General features: G+C 44.4%; 2 protein-coding genes across 4 annotated transcripts in view; both read right to left on the minus strand.

Annotated features, from left to right (window-relative positions):
- Positions 1–6,690, minus strand: part of SLC45A2 (solute carrier family 45 member 2) — an 80,313-nt gene extending 73,623 nt beyond the window's left edge. The window contains exons 1-2 of the mRNA XM_030192125.1: positions 6,220–6,690; positions 2,321–2,497 (exon numbers count right to left, since the gene is read on the minus strand). Coding sequence (XP_030047985.1) covers positions 2,321–2,497; positions 6,220–6,604 — 562 coding nt within the window. The 5' untranslated portion in view covers positions 6,605–6,690. The remainder of the gene's footprint in view (positions 1–2,320; positions 2,498–6,219) is intronic.
- Positions 6,691–11,389: 4,699 nt separating this feature from the next.
- AMACR (alpha-methylacyl-CoA racemase) overlaps positions 11,390–22,011 on the minus strand; it is a 75,371-nt gene continuing 64,749 nt past the window's right edge. For all 3 annotated transcript variants that reach the window (XM_030193013.1, XM_030193014.1, XM_030193012.1), the window contains exon 6: positions 11,390–12,318. In XM_030193013.1, the coding sequence (XP_030048873.1) occupies positions 11,909–12,318 (410 nt within the window). In that variant the 3' untranslated portion in view covers positions 11,390–11,908. The remainder of the gene's footprint in view (positions 12,319–22,011) is intronic.

A 22,011-nucleotide genomic window follows, 5' to 3' on the forward strand; every position in this document is an offset into this window, starting at 1 on the left:
GCTACGCCTCCGACACACCCCTGTGAACTTTGGTTGTCCCCGCGATGGAAAGCAGTTGGGGATGCCCAAAATCGGCTTTCGATTATACCGATTTGGGTGACCCTGTGAGAAGGACGCCCATCTTTCGATTTGTGTCGAAAGATGGGCGTCCTTCTCTTTCGAAAATGAGCCTGTTAGGGGCCCTTTTACTAAAGGGTTGGTGCACAGCAACGGACTTGTCATGCGCCAATCTGGAACTAATGCAGGAGCCCAGCGGCAGTTCCCACCCCCAGCGTGCACCATTTCCGGTGCTACAGTAATTTTTTTGATTTTTGTAGCACTGTGACTTAACCAGCAGTAATCGGGCAGCACTGTACACTGCCAGATTACTGCCAGGTTAGCGGGGAGCACTTACTGCCACCCATTGAGATGGCGGTAAGGGCTCCCCACTGAAATGGTTGTGCGATAAGTGGTTCATTTACCACAAGGCCAATTTTTTTCTCCAAAACTGGCCAGCCTTTTACCCCCCCCCCCCCCCCCCCGCGGTAAAAGGGGGCCTCAGTGGATGTCAAAAACACGCACTGACACTAGCATAGGCCCCCTTTTACCGCAGCTTAGTAAAAAGGACCTCTTAATTAAGTGGCTATATTGGACCACATAAAAGGACTATTTTTATGCAGTATTGCTTAGGTGGTTAAGCACTAAATATCTCACTTAGGGGATCTTTTACTAAGGCATGCTAGCGTTTTTAGCACACACTAAAAATAGGCGCGTGCTAAATGATAGGAAAGGCCAATGTATTCCTACGGGCGTCTCTAGCGTTTAGCACATGCCTATTTTTAGCGTGCACTAAAAATGCTAGCACGCCTTAGTAAAAGACCCCTTTAACTACATAACAGACTGCCGGACACATAAACCCAGTTATTCAATGTCAGTAACAGGATATGGCCAGGCTTTGAATATCTAGGAATTACACTGGCAGAGGCTAACAAAATGTTCACTACCACTGGTTGAATAGTAATATTTGATAATGTTTCAGGCCATGGAGGGGTTATATTAGACATTTGGTTTTTGATGATTATAATGAGGATTCTTTGTTTTTCTTGATTTCCTTGTTGTTTTGTTTCCTTGAATGCTTTCTCTCGCTCCCTTTAACGTGGGATTTGTTTGTGTTATGTTAATATTATTTATATTTGGCTAATTCCTTAATCATATTAAGAAAATATGAAAATCATATTTGAAAGTTGTAACAAAATAAATAAATAAATAGCGGGCTCAACTTTGGTCCCACTTTTTTTATGTTGCTGGGGCCAAGAATGTGTGATGTTCTCAGCTGTAGCAACATAAAATAAAATTTACCATATAAGTCACTAACCTTGTTTTGCTGCAGAAAAGTTTTATTTTAAATTTACTCAAACTTACAGTTGCCTTGATTTTGTTTTAAAATGTCTTAACCACAGACTGGTTGGTCTGGACCCCCCCCCCCCCCCCCCCCCCACACACACACACACACTCACACACTAATGAATATTTCATTGCTGGGAAGAAGTAAGGCTATAATCACCACCGTACACTGGGATGCACAATGTACTGCTCCAAAATATATTCTCCCTCTAGTAACTGCTATTAGGCAGATCTAATTAAAGAATTCAGCAGGACTGATAAGCAAAAAAGAATATTCCTTTAGTTCTTTTCACACATAAGTGAAATATGAATGCATTGCTGTTATGTGCTAAAACTTTCATATGCTTGTAAAATGAGTCTAACATAATTAATAATTGTTTCATTAGCATTAAAAGCAATCTAGTTATAACCAAGCTAATAGCATAAGCACAGCCATCTAACTTTGAGAGACACCATACCAGTGGCATGCCCAGATATCAGTATATTCATTAATTTTACACTGTAGCCTATGTTTGAAATTTGCAAAAGTTTTTTGTCAATTAAGTCAGAGTTTTACCCAGGCCTTGTTTGTCTTCAGATCCTCTATTTCCAGTGTTCTCTGAGCTTAAAAGGACAGGAAATGCAGTTATCCATGCAAGCTAATTATTTCTGCAAGAAGAAATGCTGGCAATATCAGTGTAGTACTGCTTCCGAGGATTGTTTATTCTTTTTGGATAACTAAATATATTCTTTTCTCCTGATGGAGTACTACTGCTATCACGAGCTGAACTTGTGCTTAGTGAACACAAAACTCCTACCCACTTGTGACTGAAGCTTAGCCATCTCATGGTCAGATGATTAGTCTGGTCAAGATTATATAAAATGAAAGGAAAAATGATTAGACCCCCCTCCTTTTAGGCGCAACTGAAAGAAGTTTCACTACTAAAATAACACCTACCCGTAAGCAGAGCATGGTAATGGAGCCCTCTTTCCTTATCCTGGTGGGAGCAAACATCAAACAAGTAGGCTTTGATTGGCCCATCAATAAAATCAGCAGAGAAATCAAAAAGCACCACTCCCAGCATGGTGATGATAATAGCCCAGGTTTTCTTTTTTTCCTGCTCCTTAAAGATAGCTGCAGAGATAATAAATCACTGATCAAAGACAGGAGTGTTATTTTTAGGATAAGCAGCATAAAATCTATTTTACTGTTTGGGATCTTGCCAGGTACTTATGACCTGGATTGGCCACTACTGGAAACAGGATACTGGGCTTGATGGCAACACTTATGTACTTATGCACTATTACTATTTGTCAATGCTGCAACCTATTACTTATGCATTTATTTTGATTTAATAAATGCTTTTATGAAAATACACCCTAGCCTAGACCTAATGCTGCTGTATAGATACACATTAGACAGTCCCTGCTCCCTCGAGTGTACAATCTTGGTCAAGACAGACAGACAAAAGATTTTGTTAAAACCAAGGAAGAGAAATAAAGGTTAATAAAGACCTTTTGCTTTTTTTATTGGACTAACAACATATTTTAACTAGTTTTCAGGAGCTAAAAAAAACCTCCCTCAGATCAGGACAGTACTTGCCAAAGATGACAAGGGTGTAATTGGGATGAACCAAAATTAGGTGAGTAATTAGGTGGAATTAATTGAAAAACATTGCAGGCCTCTGCCTTACAAAACCCAATCTCTCTAGGAAAAAGCAAGGAAGATAGTTATAGTTTATTGAACTTTAATATTCTGCCTTTCCTCTTTAGGTAACAAAGATGGTGATGGGCCTCCATGCCCCGTGATAAAGCCCTTGCACTAAGGAATTTTACAGCAATCACTGCCACACGGTAAGAAGCCCCACGAAAATGCAGTATGGTATGAAACTGACTGAGTGAGTGGAACTAGCATCTCTTTCCCGTTGCAGTCCAGAGTGCAGGAGTGCACAGGCAGGCTGCGGTTCCTCTTCCTCTGCAGTGGTATTGCCGGACCCGTTGTCATCCTGGGCCCCGTTGGCATTGTCCGCCTCCAGCTGCTGTTGTCTGCCTCTGGTGACCACTACCACTCTCCTGGCCGCATATTGCTGTTTTGCCTGCGCTTACTGGGTATTGTTACAGCTCCCAATTGTGGATCGCCTTGCCATGAACTGTTCGAACCACTCTGAGCCATCTCCACATCTGGATTTCCACCATCTATCTTAGTCTCTCTTCCCTTTCCTTTTTCCTTCTTACCCTGTTCCTTCCCCCCTATCCAATGTAATTGTAATTGATTAATCTGTACATTGTAAACCACTTTGAGTCTGCTTTATGTGGAAAAAAGTGGGGTATAAATGTTCATAAATAAATAAATAAATAAAGCGGATTACAAATTAAAATGTTTTAAAAAGTGTGGAAAAGAACTCCATTATAGGGATTAGGAAAGCAGAGGATAAAAGTAACAGAAGCAGAAATATTGGCACTTAACAAATAGACAATTGTGAAAACGTGCACATTACAAGTACTCATATCCATAGATGTCAACATTTTAAAATGATTGGGGATGCCAAACACAATACAATTTACCTTTCCCTTGCACAATATGGGGGTGCTCAGCACCTGCTGGCACCCATTGAGCTGGCTCATTTGTAATAACCTCTACTGAGGTAAACTAATGTTTGGCCCCAAATGTTCAATTTCTCTCAAATGCTTTTTTTTTTAAGTAAGTGAAAGTGATAGATGGTAGTGTTTAACAACTAAAAGGCTATAGGTTCGGGCACAGCAGCAGCCTCCAACCTTCTGCTGCATTGGGAGAAAAAGAAGCAATGTACGGCAGATAAAAGAGATTTTGGCTGTTCACCTTCAATGCAGATGAGAAAAAACAGAATGTAATCAATGTGATGTGCCTGTCCTAGACATGTTCTATGTTAAATATATGCATGCCTCAAAAACAGTGATAAAAATAATTTCATCAGCTATGGCTAATTGCAATACCTTAACCTGCCTTGTTTTTGGAACCTCTGAGGTTTACTGCTACAGTTTCCAAAGATAGGATTTTTTTTAAATTGAATAATTTATATCATTATTTCTGGACATATATCCTAAGCCATTTTTGTCTTTATCTGCTTAGTAGTTATTGCAGACCAGTAGCAGAATATAAATCCAGATATCCAATGCTAACAGATTGTGACTATCAAGTTAACAATCTAGGGCAGTGATGGCGAACCTATGGCACGCGTACTAGAGAGTGCACGCAGAGCCCTCTCTGTTGGCATGCAAACCGTCACCAGGGCTGCCGAGAGGGGGGGCAGGGGGGACAAAATTCCCCAGGCCTCCAAGGGGGCCCGGCACCGCAGTCCCCTCCACCCAGTGGGGTGCTGGAGCCGGCTTGCACCGGCTCACAAGAGCTGATTGTTCTTGAGGGCGAGCCGGCTCTCCTCCCTCCCTCCCCTGAGCTACAGGGTCCCTCCAAGTACCTGAAGGCATTCTTCGGGGCATGCAGGAAAGATCCCCAGTCTTGCCTGCCTGCTGCCAGCGCTGACCCTCCCCCGCTGCCAGATCGCTTTTTAAAAATGGCCGCTGAGACTTCTGCTGAAGTCTTGGAGGCTGCCCTTGTAAGTCTCGGTGGCCATTTTGAAGAGCAATGCAGTAGCGCCGCGGGAGAGTCAGCGCCGGCAGCGGGCAGGCAAAACTGGGGATCTTTCCTGCCTGCCCTGAAGAATCCACTGGACAACCTGGGTGGCTGGAGGGGGGGCAGGGGAGCGAGGAGAATCGCTGGGTATGGGTGGCTGGAGGGGGGCAGAGGAGAATTGCTGGGCATGGGTGGCTGGAGGGGGGCAGGGGACAGAGGAGAATCTCTGGGTATGGGTGGCTGGAGAGGGGGGCTGGGGAGTGAGGAGAATCGCTGGGTATGGGTGGTTGGAGGGGGGCAGAGGGAGAGAAGAGAATCGCTGGACATGGTTAGATGGAGGGGAGGGCAGGGGGAGAGGAGGGTTGCTGGACATGGGTGGATGGAGTGGAGGGGACGTTTGCTGGACATGGGTAGATGGAGGGGAGGGCAGAGGCGAGAGGAGGGTTGCTGGACATGGATGGAGGGAAGGGAGAGAGAAGAAATGCTAGACATAGATGGGGGGGAGGGAAGAGTGAGGAAGGAGATGAGATGAGGGAAAAGGAAGAGAGGGAAAAACTGCACATGGATGAAGAAAATAGGCAGAAGCTGGATCCACTGGACAGTGAAGTCTGCAGAGGACCCAGCTTTTACTTACGGATGTAGAGCAAGAAATGAAGAAGGCGGAAAGTAAAGAAATAAATGGAAAGGAAGCCCTGGAAATGGAGTTAAGAGGACAGATAGCAGCAGAATCGGATACTGGACCAGCATGATTAGAAAAACAAAGTCGCCAGACAACAAAGGTAGAAAAAAAATCATTTTATTTTCATTATAGTGTTTGGAACATGTCCACTTTGAGAATCAGGTGCTCAACATTAAAAGTTGATATTTATTTACTTATTTATGGCATTTTATCCCACATTAAACATGAATTAGATTGGAACCTGGGATAATTTATTTTTTTTTCCTGGAGTAATGCATTGCCCCCCCCCCCCCAGGCTCTCTCCCCGGCTATAGCCAGCTCTGCAATTTGGGGGGGGGGGGGGTCGCAGAGGTGGACGGGGGGGGGGGCACTTTTAAAGTTGTTATTCAGGTTAAATTGTCCTGTTGGCACTTTGTGATAAATAATTAGATTTTGGGTTGCTGTTTGGGCACTCGTTCTCTGAAAGGTTCGCCATCACTGATCTAGGGCTTTATTACCTGTCATTTAGCAAATTTTAGCACACATCATTAAATGCAAATAAGGCTTCTAGTAGTTGTATGATACTTGCCTGATACCACTGTGTCTCCATTGAGATACAAGGTCATGCCCAGAATCATCATGATTCCCAAGGAGAGGATGAATGGTCGCCGTCTCCCCCAACGGGACTGGCAGTGATCGCTGGCTGATCCTATTACTGGCTGGAGCACAAAGCCCAGGATAGGACTGATGAGCCACACCAGGCTATACAGGCTCTTGGGCAACCCCACACTCAGCAGTTCTGGGGTCACAAAGGAAGCCTCCACAGCATAACAAAATTCCCTTCCAAACATAGCCAGGCCGTGCATGATCAGTCTTCCTGCTGGTCTCCTGGGGGGGTCCTTGCTTTGAAGAATGTCCCCCAGCTGACCACTCACACTGCCCTCCACCTCAGGATCAGTAGTGGCCTTGTGCATGGCTTTTTCTGTTTAAGTCCTTGCATCTGCAGTCTAGCTCTGCAGACTCTTGTTCTGCTCAGATGTCCTTTCCTGCAAGTAGTGGAGGAGCCTCCGGCTTTCATAGAGAAGTCTGATGGTTAGGGAAGGACTCAAATTCTTTCCTGGTCAGAAGATCCAAATTAGAAGGGGGGGGGGGGGGTTGAATTGAAAGGCCAGTGTGATGCAGATTAATGGGATTTAGCCTCCAGCTTTGCATGCTTTACTAACACAATTTAGCTAATTTTAAGGTTTAGCAACAAAGTTTGGCAAGGAAAAACATGGAGAATAGAACAATATATAAATATGCAGGTATCTAATAAAAATGTTTAAGAAAGCTGTACGAGAGTTTCAAACTGGCTGTAGTTTTGTACAGTGAGTCCCAAAATAAATTGTGAAAAATTAAGGGGTTCAATTGAAGTATATGTATAAGAAGGCAACTGAATATGCCCCCCTTGCATGCATAAATGTACAGAATACCAGCACTTTAGCAGGTTAAGTGTACACTTATGCGTGTAAGTGGCAGCAATGCATCTAAGAGCCATTTTGTAAGGGTGCACCTAAGTGGCAGCATGTGTAAATACAAGGAGGGGCATTCACATGAGTACATGGATGTGCCAACCACTAACACATATATCTTGCAGAATACCATATGTTGAATGCAGGGGCAGCCTAAGGCAAGATGCCACCTGAGGCGGGGCTGAGATGCCATCCCCACCTCCTGGGCCAAGTTTATTTATTACATTTGTATCTCGCGCTTTCCCGCTCATCGCAGGCTCAAGTTCTAGTGTTCTAGTGCTGCATTGCTCCACAAGTTTGTTTCAGAGCTTGGGCAACCCAGGCACTGTCTCTTGGTGTGGTGCCAGGTGGCATGGGTTTTCACCCTGGTGCATGCCTATGTGCCAGCCTCCCTGTCCCCTACTTGGCATACATTAGCTAACAGTTACATGGTAGGTGTGAGTGCAGCCCAGGGTCATCTGCATTCTTCCCCAGACCAATCATGCTGCAGCATGTGTTAGTCTGTCATACACTTGACAGGTAAAGGTGGGCTTCATTGGCCAGAACTAGAACTGCCAGGAGGTCACTCTCTGTCTGGGAGAAGTTGCACTCCCTCTAGCAGCCATATTGCTTATACATGTGGAGTTCTAGTAGAGGGCGGCATGGTGTGTGTGGGACTGGAAACACATTATTGAGGCTCCGTACAACTCACAGTGCCAGGGCAAAGGTTCATCCCCGCTTCCACTTCAAAATGGCTTCCACACCCTCTAGTGGCAATCTTGTACTTTGGTATTATCTCAAAGATGCTGCTAGAGGTCACAGCGACCATTTTGAAGTGAGAGCTGTGATGGGCAGGAGTAAGTGGGCATCACTCCTGCCCTTTGTTTGCTAGAGCACCAGGAATCAGAAAGGTAGGCCTGGAGGGGGCTTACATGGGGTAGAGGGGGGATCACTGTCAGGGGACATGTTTCTCTTTCAGGAGGGGAGAGAAATCAAACACAGGAAGATACCCCAATGCTCTATGGGCGGGGGGGGGGGGGGGGGGGGGGGGGAGGGGGAGGGGAGGGGGGGAATAGTCATGCTTTTTGAGGGTGTTGGGTGGGAGGTAAGAACCTAGGACAAGAAGATGCTACCTGGAAGTTATATGGGCACTGGCTGATATTCAGTGCTGGTACCCATATAGCTAACTGGGCAATGACAGGAACACATAAAAAGAGGTCCTATCTGCCTGACACTGGACATCGCCAAAACCTGCATAACTGCTGGCTCTTGGCTCTTCCAACTCCACCCCCTACAACACTCTTTCCAGTCTGGTTTTAGGCTGATTGATATTCAGTGGCCCTGCCCAGTTAAGTGCCACTGAATATCAGCAGATGGCCAGCTAATCACAATTTAAGCAAGCAAAAGCTTGTCCTGCCTGCTTATACCACTGATCCCCAAGTTGCCAGCTGAGATCTGCATAGCAGAATTTACTGGAAATCTTCAATATAGTTGCTGCACCTGACACAGACTGGCACCTGATCTTACTTAATGGAATTCTGCATTCATAAATAATTGAAAATGTATTTTTAAATAAGCTTTTGCAGCTATGAGCTATACAGAAAGCAGAGTGTGAACTACTGCATTTTAGCTGTTTTAGGCGTAGAATTTTAAAGATGATAGCTTGCTTCTTGCTGAATGTTGTTTCGTGCTGATTTACTGACATTGGTTTTAAAGTTTTACAGAAGGTTGCTTATCAAGTTTGGCAAGACTGATGCTCTAAACAGGTATGGGCTTGCTATTTAGTCAGTCAGGCTAGACTGGTGCTGCTTTTAAGAGATATATCTAGGCTCCTGGTAAATGTGTTTGCAATAACTGCACAGGGTGAATTTTGTACTCTGTGTTTACATATATTATTCTGGATGTAGTTTTGTAACCCACCTAGAATTGTAGATCCTGCAAGTAAGAAATTTTAAACAAATACATGTACACAAAAATAGTGTAGGGATATTAGTGTATCTTTTACCAAGCCGTGGTAAAAGAGGGCCTGCAGTAGCATCAGTGTGTGTTTTTGATGTGCGCCGAGGTCCCCTTTTACTGCAGCAGGTACAGTGGTGGAAATAAGTATTTGATCCCTTGCTGAATTTGTAAGTTTGCCCACTGACAAAGACATGAGCAGCCCATAATTGAAGGGTAGGTTATTGGTAACAGTGAGAAATAGCACATCACAAATTAAATCCGGAAAATCACATTGTGGAAAGTATATGAATTTATTTGCATTCTGCAGAGGGAAATAAGTATTTGATCCCCCACCAACCAGTAAGAGATCTGGCCCCTACAGACCAGGTAGATGCTCCAAATCAACTCGTTACCTGCATGACAGACAGCTGTCGGCAATGGTCACCTGTATGAAAGACACCTGTCCACAGACTCAGTGAATCAGTCAGACTCTAACCTCTACAAAATGGCCAAGAGCAAGGAGCTGTCTAAGGATGTCAGGGACAAGATCATACACCTGCACAAGGCTGGAATGGGCTACAAAACCATCAGTAAGACGCTGGGTGAGAAGGAGACAACTGTTGGTGCCATAGTAAGAAAATGGAAGAAGTACAAAATGACTGTCAATCGACAAAGATCTCCACGCAAAATCTCACCTCGTGGGGTATCCTTGATCATGAGGAAGGTTAGAAATCAGCCTACAACTACAAGGGGGGAACTTGTCAATGATCTCAAGGCAGCTGGGACCACTGTCACCACGAAAACCATTGGTAACACATTACGACATAACGGATTGCAATCCTGCAGTGCCCGCAAGGTCCCCCTGCTCCGGAAGGCACATGTGACGGCCCGTCTGAAGTTTGCCAGTGAACACCTGGATGATGCCGAGAGTGATTGGGAGAAGGTGCTGTGGTCAGATGAGACAAAAATTGAGCTCTTTGGCATGAACTCAACTCGCCGTGTTTGGAGGAAGAGAAATGCTGCCTATGACCCAAAGAACAATGTCCCCACTGTCAAGCATGGAGGTGGAAATGTTATGTTTTGGGGGTGTTTCTCTGCTAAGGGCACAGGACTACTTCACCGCATCAATGGGAGAATGGATGGGGCCATGTACCGTACAATTCTGAGTGACAACCTCCTTCCCTCCGCCAGGGCCTTAAAAATGGGTCGTGGCTGGGTCTTCCAGCACGACAATGACCCAAAACATACAGCCAAGGCAACAAAGGAGTGGCTCAGGAAGAAGCACATTAGGGTCATGGAGTGGCCTAGCCAGTCACCAGACCTTAATCCCATTGAAAACTTATGGAGGGAGCTGAAGCTGCGAGTTGCCAAGCGACAGCCCAGAACTCTTAATGATTTAGAGATGATCTGCAAAGAGGAGTGGACCAAAATTCCTCCTGACATGTGTGCAAACCTCATCATCAACTACAGAAGACGTCTGACCGCTGTGCTTGCCAACAAGGGTTTTGCCACCAAGTATTAGGTCTTGTTTGCCAGAGGGATTAAATACTTATTTCCCTCTGCAGAATGCAAATAAATTCATATACTTTCCACAATGTGATTTTCCGGATTTAATTTGTGATGTGCTATCTCTCACTGTTACCAATAACCTACCCTTCAATTATGGGCTGCTCATGTCTTTGTCAGTGGGCAAACTTACAAAATCAGCAAGGGATCAAATACTTATTTCCACCACTGTAAAAGGCCGGGGGGTTTTTTTGGAAAAGAAATAACCGTGCGGTAAGTGAACCACTTGCTGCGTGGCCATTTTCGGGAGAAGCCCTTACCGCCACCTATTTAGGTGATGGTAAGGGCTCCTGCACTAACTTTGCGGTACAAAAATACAAAATATTTTTGTAGCACCGGAAATGGCACATGCTGGGGGTGGGAACAACTGCCGGGCTCCTGGGGTAGGCTGGCAGTAGTTCTAAATGGCCGAGTGGCAAGTCCTGGAACAACCTCCCCGAGTCCTTACGCCAAGCCCCCTCCCTGCCCATCTTCAAGTCTTTGTTTAAAGCCCACCTCTTCAATGCTGCGTTTGGCACCTAACTCTTCAGGAATTCCAGACTGCCCAATTTGACTGCCCCTATCGGTCTGACTGTTCACACGTCCTTTAGATTGTAAGCTCTTTGAGCAGGGATTGTCCTTCTATGTTAAATTGTACAGCGCTGCGTAACCCTAGTAGTGCTTTAGAAATGTTAAGTAGTAGTAGTAGTAAAAGCACCTCTTAGAGAAGGTAAAGGATTTACCTTTCAACTAGTAACCACTGAACAGATAACATTGACAGAAAGCAGTTATTTTAATGTTTACACTGAAGTCTCAAATTAGTTACGAATCAGAATATAGAAAATGAACCCAACAAAATTTTAAAGTATTTTATATTATTACATAAAGTTTTAAAAGATTCAAGTGTTTGTGGGGGCTGACAGGATTCCTTGGACAAATATTCCAGTGTGCTAACATTCTGCGGATTGAAAAACTGATCATTTTCAGATATAGTCAACATACAAGAAAGAATAGGTTGTATAGGTTAAAAGATTTAACTGCTTTCTAAGGGCCTCTTTTATCAAGCTGCACGCTAGTGGTCCCTGGTGTGGAAATGGTGACAAAGCCCATGCACTTTGAATGGGCTCCGTCAGCATTGTCACGCAGGAACCGCTAGCACGGCTTGATAAAAGAGGCCCTAAATTATAAACACAAGGTTCATTAAACAACAAATAATAATGTGCAATTCATTCCTTTTCCATTATATAAAATCATAAGTAATTCACTGCTCCCTTACTGAAACATGTTGATGTGGCTGCTTAATTATTATAAATTAGCTTTTGCCTTGTTGCATTCAATTATTCCAGCAGACTGGAGTTTAGCTATCTCTTCCGGTGTGAACCCAGTTTCTTTTAGGATCTCATGTGTGTGCTCTCCCACCAGTGGATCCCTTCTTAAGCAGGGAGTAGCTGGTGTTCTTGAGAGAAGCGGAGCAGGCCTCGGGCTAACTTTCTCTTCATGGTCCCTGATAAAAGATCTCCGTTCTTTATTGTGAGGATGCAGAGAAACCTCCTCAAGGGACAATACAGGAGAAACACAGGAATCTGTGCCATCAAAAATCTTGCACCACTCAGCCTGTGTCTTCTTTGAAAATGTGTCTGTAAAAATGCTTTTCAGCGAAGGCCAGTCGGAAAAACTGAGCTGATCGGGAAGTTTAGTGGAATCGAGATCAAGTCCTAGTGCAAATGAGGAAGAAAATAAATTAATGTCCCTGAAGTATTATTAGCATTTGCATAGCACTACCAGACGCACGCAGCGCTGAACACCTGATACAAAGAGACAGTCCCTGCTCAAAAGAGCTTACAATCTAAGTAATACAGACAAGCAAGACAGTTACGGGTGACGGTAGTACTCTGAAATACTGTAAAAACAAAGAGAACACAACATTAAACATTTCCTCCTGAAAAAATATAGAAACATTCAAATGTTTATCACATGTTCTATATAATGAGAGGCTTGAGGACACAAAAGGGTCATCTGGTGCAGCTGGAGGGACCATGACTCAAAACGAATGAAAGAAAACAATTAAGAGGACAGTGAATAATTTTGTCAGATTTCTAGCACAGAAGGAGTTAAAACAGTGAAAGAATTACAGTATGGCTGGGGCACAGCGACAGAGAAAGGCACAGAACAGAAGAAATGTGGCAGAAAGGAAGGAGACTGGGTATCAATACCTTCAATGTCTGAGGGTATGAAAGATCAGAGTTGGAGAAAAGTCCGGAAGCTAGAAACACAAAGATGTGATTGGAAGCCAGTTATCACTAACATACACACAGACACAGATATACAAGTGTTAAGATCATCTAAATGAGGTCTGTTATATGCATACTAGGGTCATTTTTATAGGGGTATATAAAGGTATAGTAAAAGTCAGATTTTTACCACACCTTAGTTTACCAAGGGAGTCACCAACTGACAGTAGCTCAGTACCGCAGGTTACTGATTCCTGTGGTACAACAATAATCACAATTTGCACTTTGGCTATACTTGGGGGTCTTCAGGTTGGGAGGATGTCATAGAGGGGTATTCACAGCAGGGGGGGGAAGTATTTGGGGACTGTCTTTGGGGTCTGAGGCAACCACACAGGGGGTTCATCTTCATGGTAGGGGAGAGTACTTGGAGTCATCTTCATGGTGGGGTGATGTCATTTGGGGGAAGGGGGAGGAGGCAGCTCCTCACTGCGATCACCAGCCCTTTTAAGAAGTGATCCAAGAGAACTGGGCTGCAGCTTTTGTGGCCTGATGCTCCTAGGATAGAAAAATATCACCAGCTTTTTGCTGCTAGTATTTTTCCAGGAATAACACAAGCCATGTTATTGAATTTACCCAGTAAACGCATAGTAGCTTAAACTAACATTCATTATTTATTTATTTTATTTGTTACATTTGTATCCCACATTTTCCCACCTATTTGTAGGCTCAATGTGGCTTACATAGTACCGGAGAGCTGGATTACAGATTCCGGAGTAGGCAAATACAGAGTGTAAAGTATAATTAAATAGAGCTAGTGTGGTTCGCCCCATGCAGGTTGCATGGGGTGGGATCATGTGGCGAAAGTTTTGTGTATTGTCCATTTCCTAGTTTAATTATGTTGTGTTTTAGTATTCAGGCATTTATGTTGTTTCTGTGGGGTATGCCTTTCTGAAAAGGTGAGTCTTTAGGTTTTTTCAGAAGTTTAAGTAATTGTTTGTGGTTTTCAGGTCTTTTGGCAATGCGTACCGTAGTTGTGTGAATATGTAGGAGAAACAGGATGCGTATGATAATATAATGTATAATGTGCAATGTTATGATAATATAATGTATGTTAGTACCATTTGACATGCATTAAGGGGCAAATAATGTGAATTATGGCTGTAACACACCTCGTTAACTACTCCGTTTGATGAACCAGGTATTCTAAATATTATACTAAGTGAAAGCCTCTCTTATTCAAAATCATCATAAAAAATATCATATAGGGACTGACTTAAAGGTGAAGGGGAGGAATATGCAGAAGCTGTTAAAGTTAAGGAGGAACTGCTTAACAAATATTTCTGTTCTATGTTCACAGCTGAAGGGCCAGGCGCAGGAACACAGAAGACAAACACAAATGGGATTGGAAGGGTGGTCTTGTCAGACACATCTGATTAATTTCTTTGACTAGGTGGCCAGAGTTGGATCAAGGGAGAGGGCTAGACGTGGTGTATTTTAGCAAAGCCTTTAACACAGTTCTGCATTATCAACTATTATCTCTCTGCCCAAAACCTTTTGATAGCAGGAGACATCAACCTCCACTTGGAGAACACCAACCTAATAAACATAATCGAATGCAAGAACTTCCTTCAACTCTGGGAACTCAACTGGCCAAACATACAACCCACCCACACGAAAGAACACGCACTAGACATCATTACACACAAATTCTCATCGGAACTCAATATCACACTAAAAGACATAAAATGGACAGCCATACCATGGTCTGACCACTACAAAGCAAACATTTTCCTCTACTGCCGAAAGAAAAAAAATTCTCAACATAAACAAGAACAATTAACATACACCACAAGAGGCAAAATCGACCCAACAACATTTTGGCAACAACTCTATAATAACGAATGGACAACACCAACAGACTCAACCCAATTTCTAAAGGATTGGGACAATAGATGCAAAACCATACTAGACCACATAGCACCACTTCAAACTAGAACTTCACATAGAAAAAACTCAATACCATGGTTCAATGAAGAACTTAAAGAACTTAAAACAAGAGTCAGAAGATCAGAGCGGGCATTTATCAAGAAAAAAAAGACGAATCTGCATTTAACGACTGGAAGCAACTACTAAGAAAATACAAATACGCCATTAGAAAAACCAAAAGATCTCATTATAAAACTAAAATCGGACCGGGCTACAAAGATACACACAAACTCTTCCAACTTGTAAACAAACTACTGAATACCACTCCGATCACCTCTAACAACGAAGATACCCCATCAGCAGACAACCTAGCGAAATACTTCAAAGAGAAAATTACAAAGCTACGACTCACGTTACCGACCAACACAACTGACTATGAAAACCTCCTTGAATGTCTAGACCCATTACCTGGGGAATTCCCAGCTGACAGAACATGGACTAACTTTGACACACTATCAATCGATAATACTTCTCGAATGCTAAAAAATTATGCCAAATCAAAATGCAAATTAGACGCTTGCCCCAGCAATCTCATAAGATCTGCCCCCCAACAATTCAAAATAGACCTCACGAGACACCTGAATCACATGCTACAGCAAGGTCTCGTCCCAAAAGATAAAGGAAATATTCTATTTACTCCCCTACCTAAAGACACAAAGAAATCTACCAACGACCTAACCAACTATCGCCCAGTACCATCGATCCCGCTGACAACCAAACTCATGGAAGGCATAGTGATGAAACAACTCACTAACTACCTAAACAAACACTCAATCCTGCATAAATCTCAATCAGGATTCAGATCGAACTATAGCACCGAAACAGTACTGGTAACTCTAATAAATAAGTTCAAACAAACAATTGCAATGGGCAATAACATACTTCTTTTACAATTTGACATGTCCAGTGCCTTCGAAATGGTCAACCATAGAATACTTCTACACATTCTGGAATACTTTGGAATTGGAGGAAACGTTCTTAACTGGTTTAGAGCATTCTTGACAACGAGATCTTACCAAATCACTACTAAAGCGAAGACATCAGCCCCATGGTCACCTGAATGTGGTGTTCCCCAAGGATCACCCCTCTCACCAACCCTCTTTAACCTAATGATGACTCCTCTAGCCAAGCTCAACCCATGCATATATGCAGATCATGTTACGATCTACATCCCGTTCAAACACGATCTAAAGGAAGTCACTAACGAGATCAACCAAAGCTTCCACACCATGAACACCTGGGCGGATGCAGTTCAGCTGAAGCTCAACGCAGAAAAAACACAATGCCTTATACTTACCTCACAACATAACACAAACAGCTTCCCCACCATAACCACATCAAACTTTTCCCTCCCCGTTTCTAACTCGTTGAAAATTCTAGGAGTTACCATAGATCGACATCTCACTCTTGAAACCCACGTGAAGAATACAACCAAGAAAATGTTCCACTCCACGTGGAAACTCAAAAGAGTAAAAAATTTCTTCCCAAGAGCCATTTTTCGAAATCTGGTACAATCGATGGTACTAAGTCACTTGGACTACTGCAATGCACTCTACGTTGGATGTAAAGAACAGCTTTTCAAGAAGCTTCAAACAGCCCAAAACACCGCAGCTAGACTCATATTTGGAAAAACAAAATATGAAAGAGCAAAACCCCTAAGAAAGAAATTACACTGGCTCCCTCTTAAAGAACGTATAACTTTCAAAATCTGCACGTTAGTCCATAAAATCATTTACGGAGACGCCCCGTCATACATGCTTGACCTAGTGGACCTCCCATCCAGAAATGCCAAAAGATCTGCTTGTACCTATCTTCATCTGCACTTCCCCAGCTGCAAAGGATTAAAATACAAACTGATACACGCATCCAGCTTTTCCTACATGAGCACGCAGTTGTGGAATGCATTTCCAAAACACCTAAAAACAATCAATGAAATAACCAACTTCCGCAAATCGTTGAAAGCCTCTCTCTTCACCAAAGCTTACCATGAAAATCCATAACTAACTACAACACACCACTACGCGTCCCTGATTATGAATGTCTTTTTTTTCTTCAACTGTTGATCAGATCGATATGTTAAGTTTACTACTCTTATCTTTTTAACACCAAATGTATTTCTGTAACCTGGAATGGCGTTTCCATTACAGGTATTGTAAGCCACATTGAGCCTGCAAATAGGTGGGAAAATGTGGGATACAAGTGCAATAAATAAATAACAATAAATAAATAAATAAACTGAGTACTTTCAATATAGGCCCTAAAGTGACTGACTGAGTTAGGAATTGGTTGAGTGAAAGGTGACAGTGAGTAGTGGTAAATGGCGCTCATTTTGAGGAAAAGAATGTTATCAGTGGTGTGCTACTGAGATAGACATAGGGAAAGCCAGTACTTGTCCCTGGGATCAGTAACATGAATCTTGCTACTATTTGGGATTCTGTCAGGTACTTGTGACCTAAGTTGGCCACTGCTGGAAGCAGGATCCTGGGCTAGATGGACCATTAGTCTGACTACTATTCTTATGTCCAAGGTTCGGTTCTGGGCCAGTTCTTTTTAACATTTCTGTAAGCAATTTTGCTGAAGGGCTGTCTGTTAAGGTTTGCCTCTTTGTAGACGATACCAAAATCTGCAATAGGGTCTGATCTTAAGGTGTCCAAACAGGTAGAAAAGGCAACGACAAAAGCTAGAAGGATGCTTGGGTGAATAGGGAGAGGAATAGCCAGTAGGAAAAAGGAGGTTATGATGCCCCTGTATAAGATCCTGGTGAAACTTCATTTAGAATATGACAAATTCTGGTGACCACACCTTCAAAACATTATAAACAGGATAGAGTTGGTCCAGAGGGTGGCTACTAAAATGGTCCGTAGCCTTCATCATAAAGCATATGGAGACAGACTTAAAGATCTCTATATGTATTCTTGGAAGAAAGGTGGAAGAAGGAGTTAAGATAGAGACATTTAAATACCTATGCAGCATAAAGGCACAGGAGGTGAGTCTCTCAATTGAAATGAAGGTCTGGCAACCTGGGTTCGATTTTCACTGCAGCTCCTTCTGACTTTGGGCAAGTCACTTAGGGGCCTTATTACAAAGATGCGTAAGGGCCTATGCTCATCCAGCATGCCAAATCGGCATTACCGCCCGGCTACCACGTGACCCAGGCGGTAATTCTGAATTTAGAGTGTGCCAAAAAACACATAGTAAAAACATATTTTCTATTGTGTGACGCTTACCCGGCGGTAAACAGCAGTGGGCTCGTGCTGCATGCTTACTGCCCAGGTAGCGCATGAGACCTTACCGCTAAGTCAATGGGTGACAGTAAGGTCTCAGGCCAAAAATGGACACGTGCTGGTTTTTATTTTGCTGCATGTCCATTTTCCGGCCCCTTAACAAAAAAGGCCCTTTTTCCAGGACACACCCAAAAAACGTGCTAGCACTGCCACAGGCCACTTTGCTACAGCTTAGTAAACGCGCCCCTCAACCCTCCATTGCCCCAGGTACAAAAAAAATAAGATTGTGAGCCCTCTAGGGACAAAGTACCTGCGTATAATGTGTACAGCGCTGCGTATGTCTAGTAGCACTAAAGAAATGATTAGTATTAGTAGTAGTAGTAAGTAACCTGAGGAAATAATTCTTCATGGAGACAGCTTTGATTATTATGGCCATTCCTATTACAGCAGCAAGATGGTCCCAGGAGTAGGCGAGTGATCAGTGTGACCCACGTCCATATCCCTCTCTAACTAGTACAATTATGGTGGAAATTGTGACCCTTCCAAAACCCAGATAGGAAACACCTGCAGACCCGAGGACTTTTGTAGTGGTGTACAGTTTAGGTACATAAGTTTTTAGGTGTTCCTGGAGGGCTCACAATACAAAATAAGAGTCCTTATATGTGGTCCACTGCACTGACCACTAGGCTGCCCCTCTGCTCTGCTGGGATGTCTGTATGGCCATTTCTAGGGCTTGGTTTTGTGTGTTTTTCTCTAGGACTTTTTTTTATTTAATTTTTTTAAATGTTACCTAAAGAAAAATGTACTGAGCACAAAAATGTCTGGAAAATAAGTGATTTTCAAAACAAAAAAAAAATAGATGTTTTTTCTGGTTTGAAAATTGTTATGTTCAAGATGATAATTTTAGACGTTTTTCACAAAATGTTGGACTTGGACGTCATATTGAAAATGCTCCGCCGCATTATTTGCTAGTTACTAGAATGGATGGGCACAGGAAAAGATCAGATTCAGAAAGGAAGGTAAAAGATCCCAGCTGGCCATAGAAAAGGGAACTCCAAGTTGGTTCAGAAGAGACCTGCCCACCTCTGTTTATTAGTGTTTCCTATCATGTCAGCAAACATCAGCAAATGCCCATCTACTACAATGCTAGAATAATTTGTTAATACTTCAAACTGACTGGAATTCCGCAATCCTATTATCAAACATATAAATGGCAAGTGACCGTACTCACTTGCAAATGCGCAGTACAGACTTCCCTCTCTGTCCTGCTCTCGCGTCAAGACGTCATGACGTCAGAGGGCGGAACAGAGAGGGAAATGGAGTCGAATTGTTGGACGCTGCCGCCTGGAAAGGAACATTGCGCGAAACAACCTCCCCCCCTCCCCGCCGCCGCTCCCGCCTCCCTCCACTGACCTGACATCGCCTCTCACCTCCGTGTGGAAGCACTGCAGGCAGCAGCAGAGTGATCTGCTGCTGCCTGTAGAGCTTTCACACGGAGGTGAGAGGCGCTGTCAGGTCAGTGCAGGGGGCCCGGCACAGAGGGGGGAGGGAGCGGCGGCAATGAGGGTAGCTGGACATGGGAGGAGGGCAGGGGGGAGAGGCCATGGTTGCTGGACTTGGGGTGAGAGCAGGGCACAGAGGAGGGTTGCTGGACATGGGGGGAGGTGGGGAGGCCAAGGGAAAGAGGAAGATCGCTGGATATGGTGGGGGGGAGGATCGGTGGACAGGGTGAGGCCAGGGGAGAGAGGAGGGCTGCAATACTCGCCCGTTTTTACGGGCTTAACGGCTAGTATGATATAAAAACTGAGAAACTTGACATGAAAATGTTGATTTGGCTCACACCTTTTTTAGTTGTAGATCAAGGTGAACTACATTCAGGTACAGTATGTATTTCCCTTTCTCTGTCCCTGGAAGGCTCACCATTTTGTAGCTGAGGCAATGGAGGGTTAAGTGACCTGCCCAAGATCCAAAAAGCAGCAGTGGGATTGCAACTGGGCACCCCTGGATATCAAGTCTGGTGCTCTAACTACTAGGCCAGGGGTAGGCAACTCCGGTCCTCGAGAGCCGCAGGCAGGACAGGTTTTCAGGATATCCACAATGAATATGCAGGAGATAGATCTGCAAGCACTGCCTCCATGGTATGCAAATCTATCTCCAGCATATTCATTGTGGATATCCTGAAAACCTGACCTGCCTCCGGCTCTCGAGGACCGGAGTTGCCTACCCCTGTACTCAGGGCCGTGCCTAGGGTCTCTGGTGCCCCCCCTGCAGACTATCAGTTGGCGGCGCCCCCCCCCCCCCCCCCCCCGCGAAAATGATCGCTCACCACTTGCCACACTGACAGGAATTGTCAGCAATATTCTTAGAAACAAATTGCTATACATTGCAAAATAAGATAGCAGATGTAAATTCTCAAAGTGGAGATATTCCAAACACTAAAATGAAAATAAAATGATTTTTTTCTACCTTTGTTGTCTGGTGACTTTCTTTTTCTGATCATGCTGGCCCAGTATCGGATTCTGCTGCTATCTGTCCTCTTAACTCCGTTTCCAGGGCTTCCTTTCCATTTATTTCTTTCCTTTCCTCCTTTCTTCTTCATTTCTGGTCCTCAGCTTCTGCCTATTTTCTTTATCCATGTGCAGTTTTTCTCCTCTCTACCTTTTCCCTCATTTCATCTCCATCTCTCTTCCCTCCCCTCTATGTCCAGCAATTTCTCCTCTCTCCCTGAGCCCTGCCCTACCATCCATGCCCATCCATGCTCCTCTGTCCCCTGCCCCCTCCATTCATCCCTATCCAGCAATTCCCCTCTCTCCCTGAGCCCTGCCCTGCAATCCATATCCATCCATGCCCATCTGTCCCCTGCTCCCTCCATTCATCCCTATCCAGCAATTCCCATCTCTCCCTGAGAACTGCCCTCCCAATCCATGCCCATCCATGCTCCTCTGTCCCCTGCCCCCTCCATTCATCCCTATCCAGCAATTCCCCTCTCTCCCTGAGCCCTGCCCTGCAATCCATATCCATCCATGCCCATCTGTCCCCTGCCCCCTCCATTCATCCCTATCTAGCAATTCCCCTCTCTCCCTGAGCCCTGCCCTCCCAATCCATGCTCCTCTGTCCCCTGCCCCCTCCATTCATCCCTATCCAGCAATTCCCCTCTCTCCCTGAGCCCTACCCTCCCATCCATCCATGCCCATCTGTCCCCTGCCCCCTCCATTCATCCCTATCCAGCAATTCCCCTCTCTCCCTTCCATGAAGCCTGCCCTCGCATCCATGCTCCTCTCTCCCCTGCCCTCCCGTTCCCATGTCCCAGCTGCCCGCCCTTTTCTCCCCCCCCCCCCAGCACCCCTTTCCTTTTTCTTTTAAATTTACCTCCGTTCGGCAGCACAGGCACAGCGTCAGTGAAGGAGGCGGCGCTCCTGACGTGTCCCGCCTTCTTCTGACATCATTTCCTTGACGTCAGAAGAAGGCGGAACACTGAGCGAAGGGATGGGAAGGCTAGACACGTCGGGAGCGCCACCTCCTTCACTGACAGCGCTGCGCTGCCGGACAGAGGTAAATTTAAAAGAAAAAAAAAGGAAAGGGATCTTTATTCTTGCGGGAGAGAAAAGGGCAGGCAGTTGGGCAAAGGGAGCGGGAGGGCGAGGTAAGCATAGTGCGGCGGCGCCCCCCAGAGGACGGCACCCCCCCTGCTGTGCTTACCCCGCTTACCATGTTGGCATGGCCCTGCCTGTACTAGGCTACTTCTCCACTCTATATGCATGGCTAAAATTATAAAGCCAACAACAGTGCACACCTGCACATAACCACCCCCCCCCCCTAAAATTATACAGTGAGGAATAAATACCATTCTCAGCAACTTCATAGTACAGACAAGGGTTTCCAATAGTGCAGGACCAAGATTTCATACCTAAGCTACAGTACTAAGTAATCAGCTTGCTCATTTTTCAGCAGTGTTCTTCTTGCTGAT

Source organism: Microcaecilia unicolor, chromosome 2 (assembly GCF_901765095.1).
Source record: "Microcaecilia unicolor chromosome 2, aMicUni1.1, whole genome shotgun sequence".
NCBI lineage: Eukaryota > Metazoa > Chordata > Amphibia > Gymnophiona > Siphonopidae > Microcaecilia > Microcaecilia unicolor.